This window comes from Aethalodelphis obliquidens, unplaced genomic scaffold (genome assembly GCF_003676395.1).
Source record: "Aethalodelphis obliquidens isolate GAN/ISIS:26980383/991018 unplaced genomic scaffold, ASM367639v1 scaffold33, whole genome shotgun sequence".
Lineage (NCBI taxonomy): Eukaryota > Metazoa > Chordata > Mammalia > Artiodactyla > Delphinidae > Aethalodelphis > Aethalodelphis obliquidens.
This window is the reverse complement of record NW_020837977.1, coordinates 9,632,686-9,653,925: the sequence shown is the minus strand read 5'-3', so window position 1 is coordinate 9,653,925 and position 21,240 is coordinate 9,632,686. Positions and strand designations below refer to the sequence as shown.

The 21,240-nt window shown below is 33.5% G+C and overlaps 1 protein-coding gene across 6 annotated transcripts in view; it reads right to left on the bottom strand.

Moving 5' to 3' along the window:
* Positions 1-212: 212 nt before the first annotated feature.
* MYBL1 (MYB proto-oncogene like 1) overlaps positions 213-21,240 on the bottom strand; it is a 34,144-nt gene continuing 13,116 nt past the window's right edge. The window contains exons 6-16 of one of the 6 annotated variants that reach the window (XM_027127980.1): positions 19,534-19,708; positions 17,047-17,121; positions 16,333-16,437; positions 12,948-13,178; positions 11,196-11,564; positions 8,864-9,006; positions 8,324-8,438; positions 4,952-5,068; positions 4,759-4,863; positions 4,138-4,317; positions 213-2,850 (exon numbers count right to left, since the gene is read on the bottom strand). In XM_027127980.1, coding sequence (XP_026983781.1) covers positions 2,725-2,850; positions 4,138-4,317; positions 4,759-4,863; positions 4,952-5,068; positions 8,324-8,438; positions 8,864-9,006; positions 11,196-11,564; positions 12,948-13,178; positions 16,333-16,437; positions 17,047-17,121; positions 19,534-19,708 — 1,741 coding nt within the window. In that variant the 3' untranslated portion in view covers positions 213-2,724. The remainder of the gene's footprint in view (positions 2,851-4,137; positions 4,318-4,758; positions 4,864-4,951; positions 5,069-8,323; positions 8,439-8,863; positions 9,007-11,195; positions 11,565-12,947; positions 13,179-16,332; positions 16,438-17,046; positions 17,122-19,533; positions 19,709-21,240) is intronic. The other 5 variants (XM_027127981.1, XM_027127984.1, XM_027127985.1 and 2 more) reach the window with 5 other exon arrangements.

The following is a 21,240-nucleotide window of genomic DNA, read 5'->3' as shown; positions in this document are numbered from 1 at the left end:
AAAAAAAGGCAGTTGAAAATATGGCTCTAAATGAGGCTCAAGTATTTCCATTTCTTGAGTAAAGACGTCAAGCTGTGTTAACAGATAAAATCACCTGCAAAGGGAGCTCTAAAGGAGAAAAATGGTCTTAAGAACAGAATGTTGGGTCAAGTCCTTAAAGGTTCGATCAATACCATAAAATACAAAACCAAAGTGAAATGAGCAATGCCATGTCAGCTTGTACACAGATGTTTTATTTTGGATGTTAACAGTCAACATTGTATGCAAGATTCTCTTACAATGGAAAGTTTTCCCATACATCAAAAAACTCAATTTAGTCAGGGTAATTGCTGTATTAATGCGAAAACCTTATAACAAAATGTGGTATTATATATGTGTAGTCAGTTTCCATGCAAGTATGGCTGCTACATGTATGTCTGGCATTTTTATAACATACTGAAAGAAATTCAAAGGAACATAACAGTATAAAAGGTGATTTAAGATGCCTGACATGTTTAAGATTAAGAAATCTTCTTGCAAAAAGCAACAAAGCAGTTAACTAGAGGATTCAACCAATACCAACCCAAATATGTACTCTGTCCAAAAAGCCCAAGCTGATTTTCAATACATTACATGTGGGATAATTTAATGCTCAAGAAAAATTATGCTTTAAAAAAATATAGCTCTTCCAAGATATTATACTTTGGTAATTGGAGACTATGTTCATCCAAACCAGCTAAGGGCTACATAAAAAAAAAAAAAAAAAAAAGGAACCATTATATGTTATTCAAGATAACTGAAATTGAAATGATCCAGTATGATTTTGCTACAATCACTGGTTTTACAAAGTGAAGTTTCTGTGAGAAGTTCACTAATTAGGAAGCAATCAACATACTTAACAAACATGCTACGAAGATTCAAATTGGTTCATCTATTTGTATCAACAAGGCATAATCTTAGTACCACACATTTTCTTCACTTCTCACTACATATAATATGCAAAAATGAGCAAGTAGATTTAAATAGCTTAAAACCCTTTTAGGTCTACTGTTCAAAAGCTAGGCATTAAAATAGTATTTCCATTTCTATCAACATGAAAACATCAGAGAATCTTAAGCTGTTTTTGTTTTAAGGCATAGCATTTTAATATTTGCAAGAATTTGCCTGGTAATGGTTGATTCCATTAAGTTAACTTGAGAACTTGCCATCATTTGCTTTTTATCTTTTCACACAGTGCAAGTGGTGGTTGCTCTTTCCTTCTCTCATAGCAGCAAGCCGATTCTGCTATCTTCTATAGCAGCATACTTCAGGAGTGGAGAGGGAGAGAGTGTGTCAATTACAAATAATTAAAACTACAGTGTACAATTCTATTTACCTGTCAGTGTTTAAGTTGACAGCACACCATTATATGTCTCAAAAAAAATTACATAAAATCTCTACACAAAAGCAAATAAAGACATTCTTTCAAGAAGAAATAAAATAAGTGCAAACACCTAAAACAGGCAACTGAAGCAACTGTTGTAACCTGTAGAGAAACACAAAACATTTATAAAAGGACATATATTTTTATAAATAAAAGATAATGTTCTCTACTTCTGAAACATTGAGTAAATATAATAAACGTCTAAGTGCAGACTGTTTTTAGGGACCAAGTACCATATTATTTTTTAAACAAAATGCAAAAATTTCAAACACATATACAAATCACCAGATTAAATTATATGACCCCCCCATATAATTTAAAAAGAAAATATTAAATTATTATTTAGTACATTTTTAGAACTACTTTATATAACCAACATGATTTAAAGGACATAGTGCAATATTTAGGTAGATGTGACATACAGTATAGATATTGTATTCTTTGCAGCTATAACTTACTATTGTTTCATACTTAAAACTCAAAACTGTTCTTTACTATGTTAGCTTGTAATAACAGGAAACAACATTGGCTTCTAGACACCCTGTATAGGTATAAATATCTACATTTAAGCTTTAAAAATGAAAATAAATTATAAAAACAGACTTCTTTCCAATTTACAAAGTTTTCCTGCTCCTACATACTGTACAATACATTCAACAAAACTCTCAGCTCTTCTGAGATTTATGAAGAAAATACTGACTCTTTACTAATAAGGAAAAAACCTTTTTGCAATGCCTTTTGTTTTTAGTACTATGCTCAAATAAATACATTTAACACTGTAGTTAATTTTACTGTTTTTTGAAAAATACCAAAAATTAGTAGTGCGACTTTCTTTCTTTTAAATTCCTTTCCACTGTGTTTCTTTGTAAATGGTAGCCTAAGTAAATCAGCAGATAGGCAAAAGTACTTCATAAAACCATGAGTGCTTTCTATACAGAGACTAGTTTCAGAAATCATACATACTCATAAAACCTATCTATAACAAAACCGCAGCATCAGGAGAGTAGCAACATATATCTTTTGAAGAAAATATGTGAGAATTTACTTTTAGAATACCCAGGAATATTCTAATATGATTTCCCCATCTTGTTCTTTAAAAACAATTTTTTAAAATCTTACGTCTTAAAAAATAAACTGTGAAATTGCCTACCCCTTACTTAAGTGCCTAGCTTTCTGCTTGCCCAATATGAAAAAGGATGCAAACCATTTTAGGGCTGTATTAAAACTTTAAAAACAGTTAATCAACAAAAAAAATTCATTGCAGCCTAATTTGGTATCGAATCTAATAAGGAAATGGGGCATTTCATCCGTTTTAATAACAATCACAGTATGAGAGCTCTTGAGGTACTGCCTGTAGCTGTATAAGTGCTCAAATATCTTCTTGCTTGTTCCGTCATGATAAGTTGGTCTTCCGTCTTCCCATAAACCACTGTTTCCCATTCACAAGACTAGGAAGGCAATATTAATAGTGATGTGAAAATTACTACGATAACTATCCATTCTACTTCACAATTAGACTTTTAAAAAATCAATTAATTGATTGGATATTTAATAATTATTGTAAAAAATGTTTTTGATAACAGCATTGTGATTCTTTTTAAATAATGATGTTTCAAAAATACATACTAAAATATTTATGATCAAGTTTTTTAAGTCAATTTTTTAGCTACCTATAGGACTGTGGAGGCAGTTTAAAATTTCTGTTCCCACAACTGCCCCTCAAATCAAATCAGTCTAAACATGGAAAGAAATGTCAGTCATTACTGCTTCAAAGTTTTGCAAAAGATTTAAAGAGAGAATGCAATGTCAAAAAATGAACCAAGAATGCTTTATGTCTTGCAAATCAGGAAATATATCATAACACAAAGTCAAGTTTACGTTTGTTTCATTTGTTTTCTTCCCTTATTATAGAGTAAAGGTTACTACTCCATAGGTATGACCTGCTATGTAATAAAATTTCCTGAAAAGTTCTGTGTTAAACACTGGTAAATGGGGATTCAGAGAATGTGTTACATGGCTCTGTGAAGAGCAGTGGCTCAAGAAAGAGAGGAGGTGGCCACATCTGATTGCCAAAGATGTTTTCAAGAAATGCTTGAATGTCAGGAAGGATAGCTCTGCAGTCACTGCAGTGTAAAGAAGAAAACTTCCTCCTCAATGACCTCTCAAATTCTCTTGGTTGAATTCTTAAGATAACAAAGTAAAAATTTCTCCAGCCTTCATTTGCAGTTACATAATGGCTGCATAGCATCAGAAAAAAGGATTCTGTTTTACAACTTTGAGCCAGAAAGTTCACTGGAAACCATTATATCGATACCAACAAAATCAAGTTTGAAACTGCTTCCAACCACTTACCCTTTAAAAGTAGCAATCAGGGCTACAATTATTTATTACAGAAGAGGTGCCAGAAGTAGATTTAGATATTTTTAGTTTAAAAATGAAACAGTGCTTAAGAAATCACCAGAAGAGTGATTCCAATTGTCTTTACTATGTTAGCTTGTAATAACAGGAAACAACATTGGCTACCATTCCAATTGTTTAGTTTATATGTGCCCTGATGAGCGAGTCTCTCAAAAACCCAAATCTAGTTTGAGTGACAAAACAATGGTGAATGTCTAGTTACTATTATAGTCAATTTTGAATTTAAAAGAAAAAGTATAATTTCTGATCAGTAGGTCCAAAGTAATAATTGAATGAACAACAACAAAAATCACTGAAAGAAATTTATAAATTCATACCTGAAGATTCTTTTCCAATGTGACAACTTTGGAAGTGTTAGGGTTTGGTTTCTTTTTATTAAGTGTATATGTTTTGTTGGTTGAATTTATATCTTGTTTTTCAGGAGTCAAGTTGCACCTATTGTCATGTATTTCCAATAATGGTATCATTAATAAAGATGTTGTAAATATATTTTCTGACTAAGAGAAAAAAGAAAGAGGAAAATAAAATAACTAATTCAAAAATGGAGACAAATAGAGGGACTACTGAGTAAGTGGTAGTGGAAGCCCTGTTCATTTCCCTCCAAGAAAGCTTCTGGTTCCGATGAAATTTCTAGTAATGCAGTAAAATTAAATATTTAAGAAATGAACCAAAGATATTGAAATTTAAAGCTTTGAGAACTACCATTTTTTGACATCATACATAAGGGAGCTAACTCCCCTCAAGACCAAACAAATATAAAAAGCAAAGAAGTAAATAAGATATTCTCTACAGTTAATTGTTTCTCTCTGAATTAGGCAGAATACTACTAAAGGAAACCGTCTAAGAAGCTCTAATGAATTAGCCACACAATGAGTAAAACACAAGAACCACTAGGGCATAAAGCAACCATCTTAATATAAGAAAAATTCTTTACAAACCTGCATGCCTGAAAGATCTTCAGTTACTAGTTGAGTGGCTGGTTCTTCTTTTTCCCAATTATCTAAGACTAGTGATTTTCTGACCTTCTTTACAGAAGCAGTATGCTAGAATGGATAATTTACAACAGGAACATTATGGTCAAGTCACTTGAACACGGTAAGACTTTTATTAACAACAATACTAAAAGATCACCTCTTGTTTGCAGCTTTTGTAAGCTGGTTCATCTTCCTCTTTGAGGAATATGTCTGTTCCAGTTTCTTCTTTTAAAACTTCCCGAATATCTTCTTCCAAGAAGGCAAGTGGCTGTGACTAAATTATTTTTAAAAGGGTTTTTAAAAAGCCTTTTATAGCAATTCCTTTTTCTCCCCATATATAGAAACCCATCTTTTATACTTTTTCATTATTGGCATAACTTTCTCCCAGTCCCTATAGATACATACACAGATGAAAAAGATGTGATCACTGCTCTCAAATAGCTATGGCAAAAATAATATTGCAAAATATTATTGGCAAAAATAATACTGCACATTGCAAGCACTGAATGAAGTGTGCCACTTTCTTCACGCTAGGGCACTAAACAAAAGTCTTCCTTTTGGGGAACCTATTACAGCTCCTGCTTCAATCAGGATCCTCAAAATTAAACAGAAAAGCGATTATTTCCCCAAGTATTTTTATATAAAAATAGGAAACATAGAACGAATTGGGACTACAGTAGCTCTCCTTCTTCTATTTTTATTGTACTTATTGCATAGTGTCTAGTTACTAGTTTACATGTTTCTCTTACTACTAAATATGTGAGCTATTTGAGAGCAGTGATCACATCTTTTTCATCTGTGTATACATCTCTGCACACCTAGCCTTAAGCTTAGAGCTGAGACACAGTGTTCAAGAAGTGTGTGCATGTGCATGTGTGTCTGTGTGTGTCTATGTGTGTACTGGAGTGTGGGAAGGCAGGATACAAAAAAAACGTGAATATGGGCTGAATGATGAAATAGTCTCAAAAGATTATTCATCTATCTGTTTAAAAAAAAAAAAAAGGTAATCAAAGCGCCACTAAACAAAAGAACAAACTGGCAGCATGTAATGACCAGCAGCTTATGTTCCCAGTCGACAAAGTTAGGGAGAGTAGCATTCATATATAAATGAGATTTCACAGCACTTACAAAAACTTTAAAAATGGAAACAGAATTTTTTTAAAGTGCTCTCATCTACAGCCTGAGACATGCAGGAATTATGTCAGTATTTCTGTGTGTTGCTCCAAGAGATCTTGTTTTAAGGATTACATTTCACAAAGAATATAGATAAGGTGCTCTTAAAAAGAAACCTGGAATCTATTTTTCCCCTGTAAGAATACAAGTGTCCTAAGATGTGGTGCATACGTACAAGGGAATAATACTCAAGCCATAAAAAGGAAGGAAATAATACCATTTGCAGCAACATGGATGGACTTAGAGATTATCATACTAAGTAAAGTAAGGCAGACAAAGACAAATACCGCATGATATCACTTACATGTGGAATCTAAAATAGACAGAAATGAACTTATCTATGAATCAGAAGCAGATTCACAGACATAGAAAACAGATTTGTGGTTGCCAAGGGGGAAGAGGGGTGGGGGAGGGAAGGATTAGGAGTTTGGGGCTAGGAGATGCAAACTATCATATATAAAATGGATAAATAACAAGGTCCTACGGTATAGCATAGGGAACTGTATTCAATATCCTGTGATAAACCATAATGGAAAAAAATATGAAAAAGAAAGTATATATATATGTGTGTGTGTGTGTGTGTGTGTAACTGAATCACTTAGCTGTATAGCAGAAATTAACGTAACACTGTAAATCAACTATACTTCAGTTTCAAAATAAAAAAAGAAAGAATACAAGTGTCCTAGAAAGCCAACCTCTAAGAAGTGCCTTTGACCCACTGTAAGATACACAAGAAAGCTCAGTGGTGAGCACATAGTAGGTGCTCAGTAAACAACTGGAGGAGGAGGAGCGGAAGGAATGAAAAGTCAGCTCGCTACAAATGAGCCTACAGATACTTTAGACATTTTAATTACAAAATCAATACTTTCTTTTTATCTTCAATTGCTGGTGAAAATGACCTGTTTTGGCAATGGATAAATTCTTCCAAAACATGAACAAACTGACAGGGACTTAGATATCTGAAACCTAATTTCTTATGCACTATTATTAAAATGATAATTTTTACTCAACGTATATGTTGACCAAATGACCCTGAGGCACTGTCAGAATTTTTCAACTGTCTTCAAATTATTGCTTATTTGTCGAATTCCCAATTAGGCTACACACCCTTCTGAAGGCAGGAAGCATACCTGACATGTTTAACATTACATCCCCAAAAGCCTAGCTCAGCGCCTGGCACATAATAGGCACTCAATCAATATTTATCAAATTAATGATAAATTTTTTAAACGAATAACAAAATGCTGAAACAGATTAAATCAATTAGGTAATTCCATACAATGGACTAATACAAAAACATTAAAAATTATGGGATAAATATATACAATTTATTAAATTTTAAAAGGTAACAAAAGAGTACACAGTGTGATCCCACTTTTATTATGTATATATTCATAAAAACTAAAAAGTTTAGAGAACTCTAAAGAGAATATAATTGTTCATAGTAGCATATGGAACTAAGTGACAAAAAGACTTGATCAATCCTACTATGTACCCTCAAACAGTATTTCAAAAAAAGGAAAAGACTAGGAGATCTGAGTGTGAGACATGCTCTTTGGTAGAAAATTGATTAAATCAAGTAAACTAGAATTTATTAATTGATTTACTCAAAATGTGACTAAAAATAGAAGATAACTAAAGTACCCTAGAAGTGACCAATATTTTAAAAATCATATTTTATTTCTAATGTACGTAATTTGTCAGAAGTCTTTATCTGCCTAGAATCAGAGTGCCCATGGTTCACCTAAGGTACTTCAAAATTATCTGTGTGCTAACACAGGTAACAATTCCCACCTCTGTTCATGTACTACTATTGTTACCACTATTATTAAAATAATAATAGCAGCAACTAAGCACATACTACTTGAAACTTAGTACCAGCCTCTTTATTTCTATTATCTATCTTCACAAATAACCTGCTGGGGTGTTTTATGATATCCACTGAATAGAAGAGGAAACTGAGCCTTAAAGAGGTATCATGATCAATCAGTTTCATAAATATTATTAGGAAAGTACTTATGTATATCAAAATATTAAAATTATTTTATTCTACTGTAGGTAACTGCTACTGAAACTACTAAAAGGTGGGTTTTAGTATTAAGCAATGAGTTCTACTGAAACTTGACTTGCCTTCTCTAGACGATATAAAGAAAGTCTGAATTCAAAAGAAGCCAAGCAAAGGTTTACTTACAAGGAAAAAGATTAACACAAATTCAAACTTATAAATCGAGATAACATTTTTTTAATCCAGTTCATTGAACATCTTTTTTAAAATGTTAAAAATCAAGGATAAAAATCAAAATTTGTGTCTTATTAAAATTAGGAAAATTCTTAAAAATAAAAGGAGTATACATACCACAGTTTTAAGAGGTCCATATTTTTTCTCCTGAGCAGCAAGCGCATTCTTAAAAGGAGTGGGAGTTCTTGGTGTGGTACCCAATATAGATCTTCTAATAGTAGGTGTTCTAAACCTATCCAATCATTTAGATATTTGTATTACAGTCAAAATTTGATTTCATATGAGTTAAGGAAGGTAAAGCCACAATAAAAGCACACACTATATTTTCTTGTATATACACATGCTTTATTTAAACATTCCAAGACTTTTAAAGCGTGCCTGCCTAAACTATTCTTATTCCAATCAATCATCTTAAAATAGAAAAAAGACTAATGCAGAAATAAGTACTAAAAATGTTGTTTGCTCAAGATCAAAGTTTTATACTACATTTAGCTGGTTTTCAGTCTCCTAGGGATAAAACATAAGGTTATGATTTTTTTTAAATTCTAAATCCCATATGGACAGGGATGATGATATATGTATAAATGGACAAAGGTAATCTGCTCTTGAAATTGTGCTTCCCATTTTCTCTAACATAATTATTTAATATGTACTTACCCTACATTTTCCTTTTGATCTTTGGGGGTTGTTTCCTTATGAAGAGGAGTTGTAATGAGAACTTTCTGCCCAAAAATAGGGGTTGATGTGAATGAAGGATTTTCTATATTAATTTGTTCATTTCCAGGACACGTGTTGAAAAACTAAAAAAGGAAGAGAGTTCAAAGACAATTTCTAAAATGTCAAAATCCTACCCAAATATCAAACTGATAAGATTTTCAAATTATTTCTCCATTCCTTTTAGGAAAGGATTATCAATAATACATTTACATTCCACTCCATAAAAATTAAGCTCCAAGAGGGCAGGCATTTTTGTTTTGTTCATCACTGCCTCCGCAGAACAGTGTTTAAGAGGTAACAGGTATTCAAAAAATAGCCGCTTAACAAATATTCAAAAGTAACAAAACACAATAAAAAAATTTCCAAACAGTGCATCTTATCAAATAGGAATCTATAGAAACCATAAATAGCTGCTGTGTTAAATGTAAGCTTTGTACAACAGTGTAACTGAAAAAAATGTTTTATGATTTTATTAATAAATGATCTTAAGTGTTCCTTTCTATAAGAATATTTAGAACTCAGAATATAATAACAGTGCTTTGCTAAGAAGAAGTACAGTTGTCTGGCAAATTTGCCTATTTAGAACACAGCTCAGAACCTTTGAGCAGCCAAAATCGGTATCATAGAGCCTGTTTTCCAAATGACACAATTTACTCATTGGATCTTAACTTACATACAATTGTGAAATACTACTTTATTTCTGTAGCCAACAGAGTAGAAGCAATGGCAAGAAAAAGTGGAAATTGCCAGGGACTTTCCTGGTGGTCCAGTGGTAAAGAATCTGCCTTCCAATGCAGGGGACACGGGTTCGATCCCTGGTCGGGGAACTAGGTTCCCACATGCCGCGGGCACCAAAACTACTGAGCTCACGTGCCTCAGCTAGAGAGCCCGCATGCCGCAAACTACAGAGCCCAAGCTCTCTGGAGCCTGCGCATCACAACTAGAGAGAGAAAACCTGCACGCCACAACTAGAGAGAAGCCCGCACTCTGCAAGGAAAGAAGATCCCGCATGTCTCAGTGAAGATCCCACATGCTGCAACTAAGACCTGACGCAGCCAAAAAATAATAATAATAATAAATAAATTAAGAAAAAAATGGAAATCGCTTTAAGGTTGCTTATAACTGGAATGAATTCTATAATAGCTCTATCACTTCTGATGCCCATAAATCATAGGATAAAATCCAAGTTCTTTGCCATGGGATATACAATCTTTATAATCATGCCTCACCTTCTCAGCCATTTTCCACCTTACAATTTACTGTTCAATGAAAATTGCAGGTACACAAAACTCCAAAAATAGAAAATTGCTAGTCTGCTCAAGCCTGGTTCACCTTCCTCAGGATACTCTGTAACTCTTGGGGTGGGGGTGGACACACTACCTGCATTGTAGCCTATGTAAATAGCATCCCCTGAAGCAGAGGGGGTGCCATTTTCAGAGAAAACAGTGGCTGTATACTTACTACCAGATCCTCATCTTCCCAGCATCAAAAACATACCTCCAATAATATCCCAACATCCTCCAAGTTTATTTGGCCATTAAACTTCCTTCTTCTCCTATTGGACTTTTTAACCTCTGTCAAGACACTTTAAGCAAACACCAGCTTCATCTCTTTCTTAATAACTGACCTTGGACAAATTGCCTAACTTCTGAATTTCATTTACCTACCTCTAAGGTTTTCTTAAAGAGCATTAACTAAGATACTATAAGAAAAATGTTTAGCACACAGCCTGTAACATGGTGTTCATTAAGAAAGATAGTATTATAAAATAAAAGGTGCAGTTTGCCTTGATATAAATATCTGCTCCCCAGGGATATAACTACAGGAGAAAGCAGATAGTTCCTGACATCCCTAAACAACCTACTGACACATGAAATTCTTATAGGGAGCAGTTGTCTATGAATATATACCTGATATCTCTTGAACAGTCAGTCAGGAAACTGGCTCCCAGTCTCAGCTCTGCCATTAGATAACTTTGGGCAAATCATTTTATCTTTCTGGGCCTATTTCCTGATGAGTTCTATAAAGATGTAGAACTACATATCTAAAACATCCCTTTCCGCTCTAAAAATTGTAAGATAAAATGCAACTACTACACTTTGTGAGATACTTTTCTGATTTACCATAGCTCAGCACTCTCCTGTATACATTTAAATACATTATCCATTTTTATGTGTTATCAAAGCAAGGAACTGTTAGTATGGATGTTAAAGATCTAATTTAATCCAACTTGTCAGCATTTGGAAAACATAAATAAAAATGACACTACTACCTGTGAAGGAGAAAATGGTAGTGTTTTCACCGGTGTGTGTTTTAGTGCCGTATTACCACCATCATTGAATGAGCCATCACCAGGGTTGCTGCCTGGGGACTGACCCACTCGCATTCTTCTCTTCTTTCTGAGGATGGTTGGTGGAGTGCTAAACTTAGCCACACTTGGGGATGTTAAAGGAACAGCCTCACTGTCTGCACTGTTACAACTGTTTTTTTTCCCTTCAAGTACAAGACTGACGTTAAATTGACATTCCATGGCTCCTTCGTTGTGCTGAATTCGCATTAGTTTAACTGGTGTGGACTTGACAGGAGAAGCAGCAGCATCAGAAAGATCAAAGCTAGTAACATCACTCCATGCTACAGGATCCTGCAATAAATTAAATTCTTAACTAAAGTTATTAATATTATAACCTCGTTAAATCTAGTCTTGAACATAGGATGATGATTTCCAGAGTTAATTAACTACTCATTTTTATCAGTAGAAATAGGCTTTCCTTGGTTCATCTTTTTTTTAAACAAGCCCATACGAGAGGAACAGATTATGCTTTTACGACAACTCCAGTTGGAACATTCCAAAGTAATATTTCATCTAATTCTAAGTAGCTGAAGCTTACTGTCAAAGTACTTTAAATGAAAATAACAAATTATTTTAAGTTATTTTTATAAGAGAGTACAGTTCGTCATAAAACTTCACATTCTATACCACATCAGAAAACTTTACACTCTATTCCACATCTACATAATCATTTGGTAATATGTATGGAATATCTTCAAAGTGGTCATACACCGTGATCCAAAAATTCAGTTTAACCTAAGGACATAATCATGATTTTGCACAAAGCTTTATGTATGTTCTTTAATTTGTAATACTGAAAAACTGGACACCACATAAATGGTGTAAATAAATAAATAATAGTATGTTGGATAAATAAATTTTGCTACATTCATATGACAGAATACCATGAAGCGATTAAAACTCAAGTTTAAAAATGAGTTAAGAGGGCTTCCCTGGTGGCGCAGCGGTTGAGAATCTGCCTGCCATTGCAGGGGACACGGGTTCGAGCCCTGGTCTGGGAGGATCCCACATGCCGCGGGGCAACTAGGCCTGTGAGCCACAACTACCGAGCCTGCGCGTCTGGAGCTTGTGCTCCGCAACAAAGAGAGGCCACGACAGTGAGAGGCCCGCGCACCGCGATGAAGAGTGGCCCCCACTCACCACAACTAGAGAAAGCCCTCGCACAGAAACGAAGACCCAACACAGCCAAAAATAAATAAATAAAATTAAAAAAAAAAAAAAAAAAGCAAGGATGTTTACAAAAAAATGAGTTAAGAAAACAGGGACATGCTCATGATATAATGTGGGAAAAAAATTCACAAACATAATACATTAGTGTATGTTTGGGTTTAAAAATGTATACATATATGTGTGTTTTATATGTCTATAACACAGCCTGCAAGGAAATACCTCAAATTATTAACTCTGGGTTTATGGGGGTTTTAATTTTCTTCCTACAGTGTTCTCTACTTTCCAACTATCTCTAATATACAACTTGTATAATAAATACATAAATATATATATATATTTTTTTTTTTTTTTTGCCAGAAACCACTGCAAAATATCAGAACAAAATTAAGCATGACAAGGTAATGTGTAACATAAAACTGGTCAGTGTCCATTAAACTGAGTTTCTGAACATGTAACCACATAACAAAAACTGAGCTTTTGATAATCTCACAATTTCAAACTTACAGATTCAATAAGTTCTAGAGTCTCTGCAAATTCTGGGATGGTCTGTAGAGAGGACAGCACAGCGTTTGCCTCCACAGCCAGGAACTTTGTGGGTGAGTTCTGCTGAGCAGACACAGCCTGATTTTCATCCAGACCGTAAAACTCACTAGTGTGCTCCTCGAGGCTTAGAGTATTAGACATGCTATCATCCATGAGGAAACTACCAGACCAGCTAGAAAAGCTTCCAGGTTGCTAAAAGTACAAAAGAAATTTGAACATTATTTGTCATTCCCAATCTAAGCAAAAATTTGGATTTTAAGTAAAAATTTTTTCTAGATCAACATACTTCACAACATTTCAGCTAAAAATATAGTAGCAAATATACCATCTTTCCTCAAAACTGATATAAAAACTTTTTAAATTAAACCTCATCTTGACTATATTTTTTTCTAACTAAATTTTTCTTAAATCTATAAAGTCATGGTGAGATAAAACTAGTAATGTACCATATATACTACAACATAAGGTCCAAACTCCTAGAATCTGTCTTTTCTCTACCTTTCTAACTTCATCTCCCAACTCAAGGCCCCGCTCCCAGGGAATAGTGAATACCCAACTATAGTACAGTACTTGCAATTCCCTGATAAGTTTTGGTCTTTCACCCTGGATAAAGGGAGCAGCCTTTGCACACACTGCTGTTCCCTTCATCTGGAATGCTCAACCTACTGACCAGGGAAAATTCCTATTCCTCATTTAAGATACAGTTCAAATATTGGGAAGTTCCCCATCTGATTATACACTTCTACCTGTTTCTGTTTATAATAATGTCCTAGTTCATCTTTTTGCTAATATATAATCACTGCCTGTCTTTCAAGACTGAGCTCAAATAGGATTTCTTCCAGGAACCCTTCTGACTACCTAAATCTCCATCTTCTATGAACTCCCATAAAACTGTGTTACTTATTATATCACACTGGATGCTGTTTCTTATCTGTGTCCCCACTGTCCTTTGAATTCAGGGACTGTGTCATTTTTCTTTATCTCTCTAGAGATGTACACTGGCCAATTTACTTATCTTTTGAGCCTAGTTTCCTAGTGTCTCATAATGAAAAACAAGAAGAGAGACCTTGAAGAGCCATGGTCAAGAAACATTATGTAATTTGAGAACTGTTAACAATAGTAGATCCCAAGAGATCTCATTACAAGGAAAAAAACATTTTTTCCCTTTTTTTTTTTTTTTTGGTACCTATATGAGACAATGGATGTTCACTAAACTTATTGTGGTAATCATTTCACAATATGTAAGTAAAATCATTATGCTGCACACTTTAAACTTATATGGTGCTATATGTTAATTATATTTCAAAAAAACTAGGAAAAAAACAGAAAGAAACAGGATGTAAAGTGTATAGCACTGTCCAACAGAATCTGTGAGGTGATGAAAATGTTCTGCACCTGAAACTGCTCAATATGGGCGCCAGCCACATGAGCAACAACAATGTGGCCAGTGCAACTGAGGAGCTGAATTTTTAAATTTCGAATTAAATGTGTCTAACAGTTACCATATTTTAGAGAGCACACTGCTCAGTCCATAGGAAGCACTCCATAAACAGTACCTATGACTATTAAATAAAAAATTACTAGAATATGCTAGATATTCACAATAGCAAAATGTTAAGTTTCGAGTTAAGTAAGGTGAAAAAACAAATTTTCAACATTGTTGCAAAACAGGTCCCACCTGTTTTAAAGATTCCTATAAATAAAAGAAATTAAAGCAATCTTATTTCACTAGCACAGCCACCTTCCGAGTTTACAATCACTTTCTGGAGATAACTTCCAAACATATACATTTCAACTAAGTTTGTGGGCAGGAAAAAGGTTCAAAGAGGGAGGTTTACTAGGCCCACTGGCCCGATTCTGAATCCCTAGCAACCAACCACCTAATTTGCAGGGTTAATATAAGGATCACCAGGAATACATATAACACATCTACAACAGTGGAACGTAATGAATGCTCAGTAAAGTGGCAATCATTATCATCACATAATTGTCTAGAATAAATACTTTATATGCATATGGAGTCTATTATACTGGGTGCAGCAATTTCCCTCTAGAACCTCCAATCTCCCTATTCAACCAGATCTTTATGAGAGTGGATTTTAGACAGAAACTATGAAAAAAAATTAATAACTTTCTTTTTTAATGCAAATTGCAATTCTTTTAGCTAATTATATTTTCCTGTTATAGTAAAAATGATAGACTATTATCAAAAAATTTTAAATGTGCTTAAACATGATAACCTACAAATGTGAACTCTGTAACCATGATTATTTATTTGCAGCTTCTTAATAAAACTGAAATTAACTTTAAAATAAGTACACTTCAGGTCTCCCTATTTGCCCACGGTTTTTGCAGTTTCAAAACAAAAATTACTTTTCTCATGGTGTATATCTCATCTACTACAATTAACAAATGTCATTTTTATTAATACTCTCTGAAATGGTATAAAGACATCGCCAGTTGCCTCATAATACTATTTCAAGTCCTCAGGTTATTCTATTTAGTAATTTTGTATTAGTCACTCTAAATATATTGTCCCCTCATTCAGCCCCAAACCAAGAAAAACACTTTCCTAAACGTAAGAAGGCCCAGGGTATTAAACTTTTTAAATTGTCATTTAAATATAAACTTTTTTTTCCTTTTAATCCATCTAGCATAGCCTGTTTAACTTAGCTAGAATCATTACCATTTATCCTGATTTAATACTCCTAGTTGTTCTTATCAACCAAATCTCAGACAATACTTTTCATACCTGATAACCAAAACCCAAGATCCATAGAAAAATTTCTTTAGAGAGCATAAAATCTAAATGTTTCCTTTTCCCATATTTTTAACATTATAACTTTTTCCAATTTACTGAATTTGTGTTCTAAATATAGTAAACAGGAAAACATTTTCAAAGAGACAATAAAAATAATTCTGAAGCACATAAATCTGTACACATCTATTAAATTCCTTGTTTTTTAAGCTTTTTTTTTCTATTAAGGCCATTATCACATGGAATGTCCAAAGTAAAACCAAAGCCTAATCTGAACCACACGACATTTTCACAGATATACATATTGAAGGTTATACCTTAAGTCTGTTTGATATTTATGACTCAAGAAGCATCTTAATACAGAACACTGTAAAATATGTTCAAAGAGATGCATATCAAAAACAGGCAACTTCAAAGTTGCAAATTAGAAAAACGATTTTTAGTCCATATTAAAATCTGAAGTCACACTGAATATGCTTTTTCCACTTGCTGGCACGTGAAAGTCAGTCCTGATTAAAACTATAAGAGCATATAAAGCATATAAAAGATTCTAACAATAAAATCTAAACACTTAAGCTTATTTCTTACTGATGGAACTCGCTTTCTTCTAACTTCATTCTCAGCTGACATAAGAAGCAACTCAAGTTCCTTTATTTTTTTTTCCTTATCAGGGTCTTCATCAACAAAGGGTTGCTAAAATAAGTTAAATAAAAGAAAAAAAACAGGCTACTTACAAAATTGCTTTATTATTATTATTAATGTTCTAATTTTTATTTTCTTCTATGCAACATAAAATCTATTTTCTCTAATAAAGCTTAATACTACTAAATCCCAAATAGTCAGTATCACAATCCTTCTGGTATCTAAAGAGGGTGCTGGTAAATATTTTCAATTTAACAGAAAGAATGTGGGAAATTTAAATGCATGAAAAACCTTACATTGTATCATCTGTATCAATTGAAAAACTTATGTGTGGAGTCTGTTTTAATTTATTGAATCTTAATATATTCTATCCAATTTAGCAAAAATATGTCCATTCATAATCTGAATGCTCTAAGTTGGAAGAATGAAAGAACCACCTTACTCTTGTTGTGAACTACTTTTCATTTGTACAGTTTATATTTCTCAAACACACGAACTTTCTCCTTTAATGTTACAATACTCAAAGTAAATAGACCAGATAGTACTATTTTTGCCCTAATTTTAAAGATGAGGAAACAGGCACTATTAGATCTGAAAATGTTTGAAAGTGTTTCCTTTGGGTTTGTTTTGGTTTTTTGCTTTTTATAAATAAAAAGTTACCTGAATAAAGGCAGAAGAAGGCTGAACATGTTCTACACAATTGCCTCCAGGTGACACATACTGATAGCCCGGGATCTAAAAAGTAATTAGAACATTAATATCATACATATAATGCTCTGGAAATTTTTAAAAATCTGAGACAAAGCACAAAAACTGAAAATCAACATGAAAAACTCAGTATCTCTGTTAACTTTGAATATTTATACATATTAATAGTTCCTTAATAACTACATCTTTAATCTTAGGACCTACTGATTAAAAGTCATAACTCAGCAAACACCTATTTTCTCCTGAATGAAATATAAGAATTATCTGGGCTAGATTTATCACCCAGTCAGTCTATCTATTATCTACAATATCCACCAAGTATTTTTTTTTCTTTTTTTTTTTTTTGCGGTATGCGGGCCTCTCACTGTTGTGGCCTCTCCCGTTGCGGAGCACAGGCTCCGGACGCGCAGGCCCAGCAGCCATGGCTCACGGGCCCAGCCGCTCCGCAGCATGTGGGATCTTCCCGGACCGGGGCACGAACCTGCGTCCCCTGCATCGGCAGGCAGACTCTCAACCACTGCGCCACCAGGGAAGCCCCACCAAGTATTTTTTAAAATCTGCTATTAAAGGATTGCTCTGCCTCCTGCAGAAGACAAAGTAATTGTGTTCCTATCCTTCAGAGGAAGGGGCTGGTCCATATGAAGCACTCTCCAAGTTAGAGCCTAAAGCAAGTCTTCAATATTCTTAACTCCTACTTCTACCACCACCCCATGCCAATCTCTGTACAGAAAGATATGAAAACAGAGGCTGCTTCTATTACTTGTCTCAGAAAAACAATCAGAATCACTCATGTACTTTTTAATACTCTAAAAATAGACTAAGAATTATTCTGTTTCTTTTCTAAAGCATCTGTAATAAAATTTCTGAAGTTGCATGCAAACTTAGTGAGCACTGGTAAGGAGAAATATGAGAAGTGTTTTTTAAAACCTTAAAATCTAATAAATATAAATATGAAATTGTCTATTTTCCATAATGGACTACCTAAATCACTACATAATGCAGAAACATTATATATAACTTCTAACATGGAACTTAATTTTCACAACACTTCATTAGTATCAGTTATTGCTCAGCTTCCAATGAATTAGAAACTTATCTTTCTCAAACTTTTCATTTTAATCTGTGACAGGATTTCAAACCAATCCATTTTCTTCTTTCAAGTCAAAATTAGAATTATCTTTTTAGCAGTTTAAATGAATTGAACTATGAATACACAAACCTGTCAAGAATTATTAAAAGTAAGGTAAATAATTCTTAAAGTACAAGAAATATCCTTACTTTCCAATATATTTTGATTGAGTGTTAAACACTCCATTGGCCCCAAATAATAAAAAAAATTGTCTTCCTATGAGTTAAAAAAATACATTTATATGATAACCTTTCTAAGATAGAAGCAGAATGTTTCAGCCTATGCTGCTGAAATCTAGGACTCTAAAGAAAAATGTAAAGAAACAGACCATAAAAACCTTAAGGTACTGAGTATCGGCAGATAACTGTACTGTCTTTACATGTTTCCCTATTTGTAAATTAAGATCTCACTACCTTTTTTAAGTGATTCATTTGAAATTATGGCTAAAAAAATAATGTCCACTTAGTGGAATAAAATCAAATCTGTGGCATACTAAGCACAGATTGTTAACCATTAGCCAATTTTTATCTTTTGGTAGATACTTTATCTTGTCACATTTTATGTGACAAGAACCAAGAACTGCTCAACATGAATAAATGGCACGACATACAAATAGACAGGAAAACGTAAAACAAATCTTATGAAAACTCCTAATTTCTTGCAGGTAGGAAAATGCATTGTAAGGAAAACAGAGCTTGCCCTATGATGAACGTGGGTGATCTCCAATGAACCTGTCTAAACAAAGGCTGAAGTCACTCAGTCAGTTGAGTGATGAGGGAAAAGCAAAGTTGAATGCCATCAAAGAACCAATTATTTACTGCACACTCCAAAATGATGGCTTGAATGATTTTTGACTATCTTCTCCTCTAAACCATTTTATATACACTTATCTCTTAGAGGTAAGCAATACTACAATTACACAAAATTTTTTTAAAAAGTAAACTACAATCACTATTAAAGCACAAATGATCATTAGCTTTGAATCATGAAGATTCAAAGAATGATAGTATTAGGAAATGTACATACTAAGTTTCTTAACTAGATAACGTAAAAATTATATATAAAAGGAAATATTTTAATGAGTTTGTTCTCAAAATATTTATCAATCAAAACAAGTAGAGATAAACTTCCACTAATGGTTTAACAGCTAGTCATGGCCTATTTCTTCAGTTTGGAAATTTAAATGTCTATTCCTCTTAATATATGTTGTTTTTGTCTTATTAAGAAACTCAACACCTTCCCTAAAGAAACTAAAGAAATATAGCAACTAAAGATATTTTTTAAATAATAAAGGTATTAAAAATATGTGCCTGAACTGGTATGTAAAACTGATTCTGGGTTTGCAAATGGTCCATAGTCGCACAAGGTTTGTGTTGAAGTTTAGATGAAGATCGTTCTGATTTTATTCCATCTTGTAAGTAGCCTTCCTGCTCCACTTTTCTTCGCATGGTAGAATTCCAATGATTTTTGATAGAGTTATCAGTCCTAAGAAAGTATATATTTAAAAAGAAAAAGAGGATTCCATAAATGTTAACGCTGTATAAAGTATACGAAGTACTTAAAACAAATTTTTACAACTGGTGAAATTAGACACTTCTTTTAATTCAAAAAATAAACTGTATGTCTCTGTCAGATAAAGCTCTAAACACTGGAGATACAGCAGTGAATAAGATAAAGAAAGTCCCAGCTCTCATAGGGCTTTATGTTCTCACTGGAAGCATGGGGGCAGGAAAGGAGGAAGGACGAGAAAAACAAAAAAATAAATAATAAGAAAAATAGTGCAATGCAGATCATTTAAAGTAGGATAAGAAAAGTGAGTAACTATAGTACTTTTGATTAGGTGGTCCAGGAAGTCCTCTGTGAGGTTACAGTGAAGCTAAGATCTGAATGACAAGAATGAACCAGCTATACAAGAACAGAAAAAAAAAAAAAAAAGAGCATTCCAGGCAAAGGGCATAGTGAGGGCAAAAGCCCTAAAGCCAAGATCAAACATGGTAATAAAATGCAAACCACAAAATACAGAATCCCGGTATTCTTTTTCACTTCTTACAACAAAATACCTACGAAAGAAAGAGTTCATTGGCTGCCCTTTTACCTAAGTTCCCCTTGTAAAAATGGAAGTCTTCAACCTACAGCTACTTGTAGTATAAATTTTTAAAAATACATAAACATTTACTGAGAATCTACTTTATGCTAAGCACTAAGCTAGGTTCTATGGACAGTAAAAAGATGTATCAAAGACTGAAAACATCAGAAGTTCCTAGGCCAGGTTCAGTAACTTGGATAAAAAAACTTAACACTATGCTTCAATTTCCTTATCTATAAAACAAAGACAGCAATGTTTGCTCTGCATATTTCACAAGTATATGAAGATTAATTAAGAATATATAGAATATAACACGCTATCTCCAAGTTTCAGCAGGAGGGTAGGAGCCCAACTTCAGCTGACCTGGCTCCAAGTTGTAAAACTACTTTCTAAAAAAGATATGAGAAGTTTGTTTTTCCTTTATATAAAGCCAAGTAACTAACACAGATGGCTACTCCAATTGCTAGGTAAGTGTACAATAGGATGAACTATGTGAAATAAAATGGTGCTGTCAAGTCTTCTGACTTAAGGACTAGTTATTGTTTATCTTGAGAACCTGTATGTAATGGGTGGTATCTGCTTGGCTATGTGGGTGAAAGGTGGGATTTCTCTCCGTTTTTTTGCAATCTCTTATCAGATTGCCTATGATGGGCATCACATTCTGATTTAATGTTTATTCAACAGTAAAAGTGTTTTCTTTCTCTAAAAAAAAAAGAAAAAAAAGAATATATGTAAAAAGCATTTTATAAACTATTAAGTACTATACAGAGATTACAGCAATAAAAAACAAGTGCGTATCTTCCGAGTGAGGTATGGATTTTCCCAAGATTGTTGGTCTACTGTACTACAGACAGTTAGGAAACATTTGAACCAGTGCCATGTATAGTGTACTTAGCACATCAGTGCCCCTGAGGGAAGTGCTATATTTTAG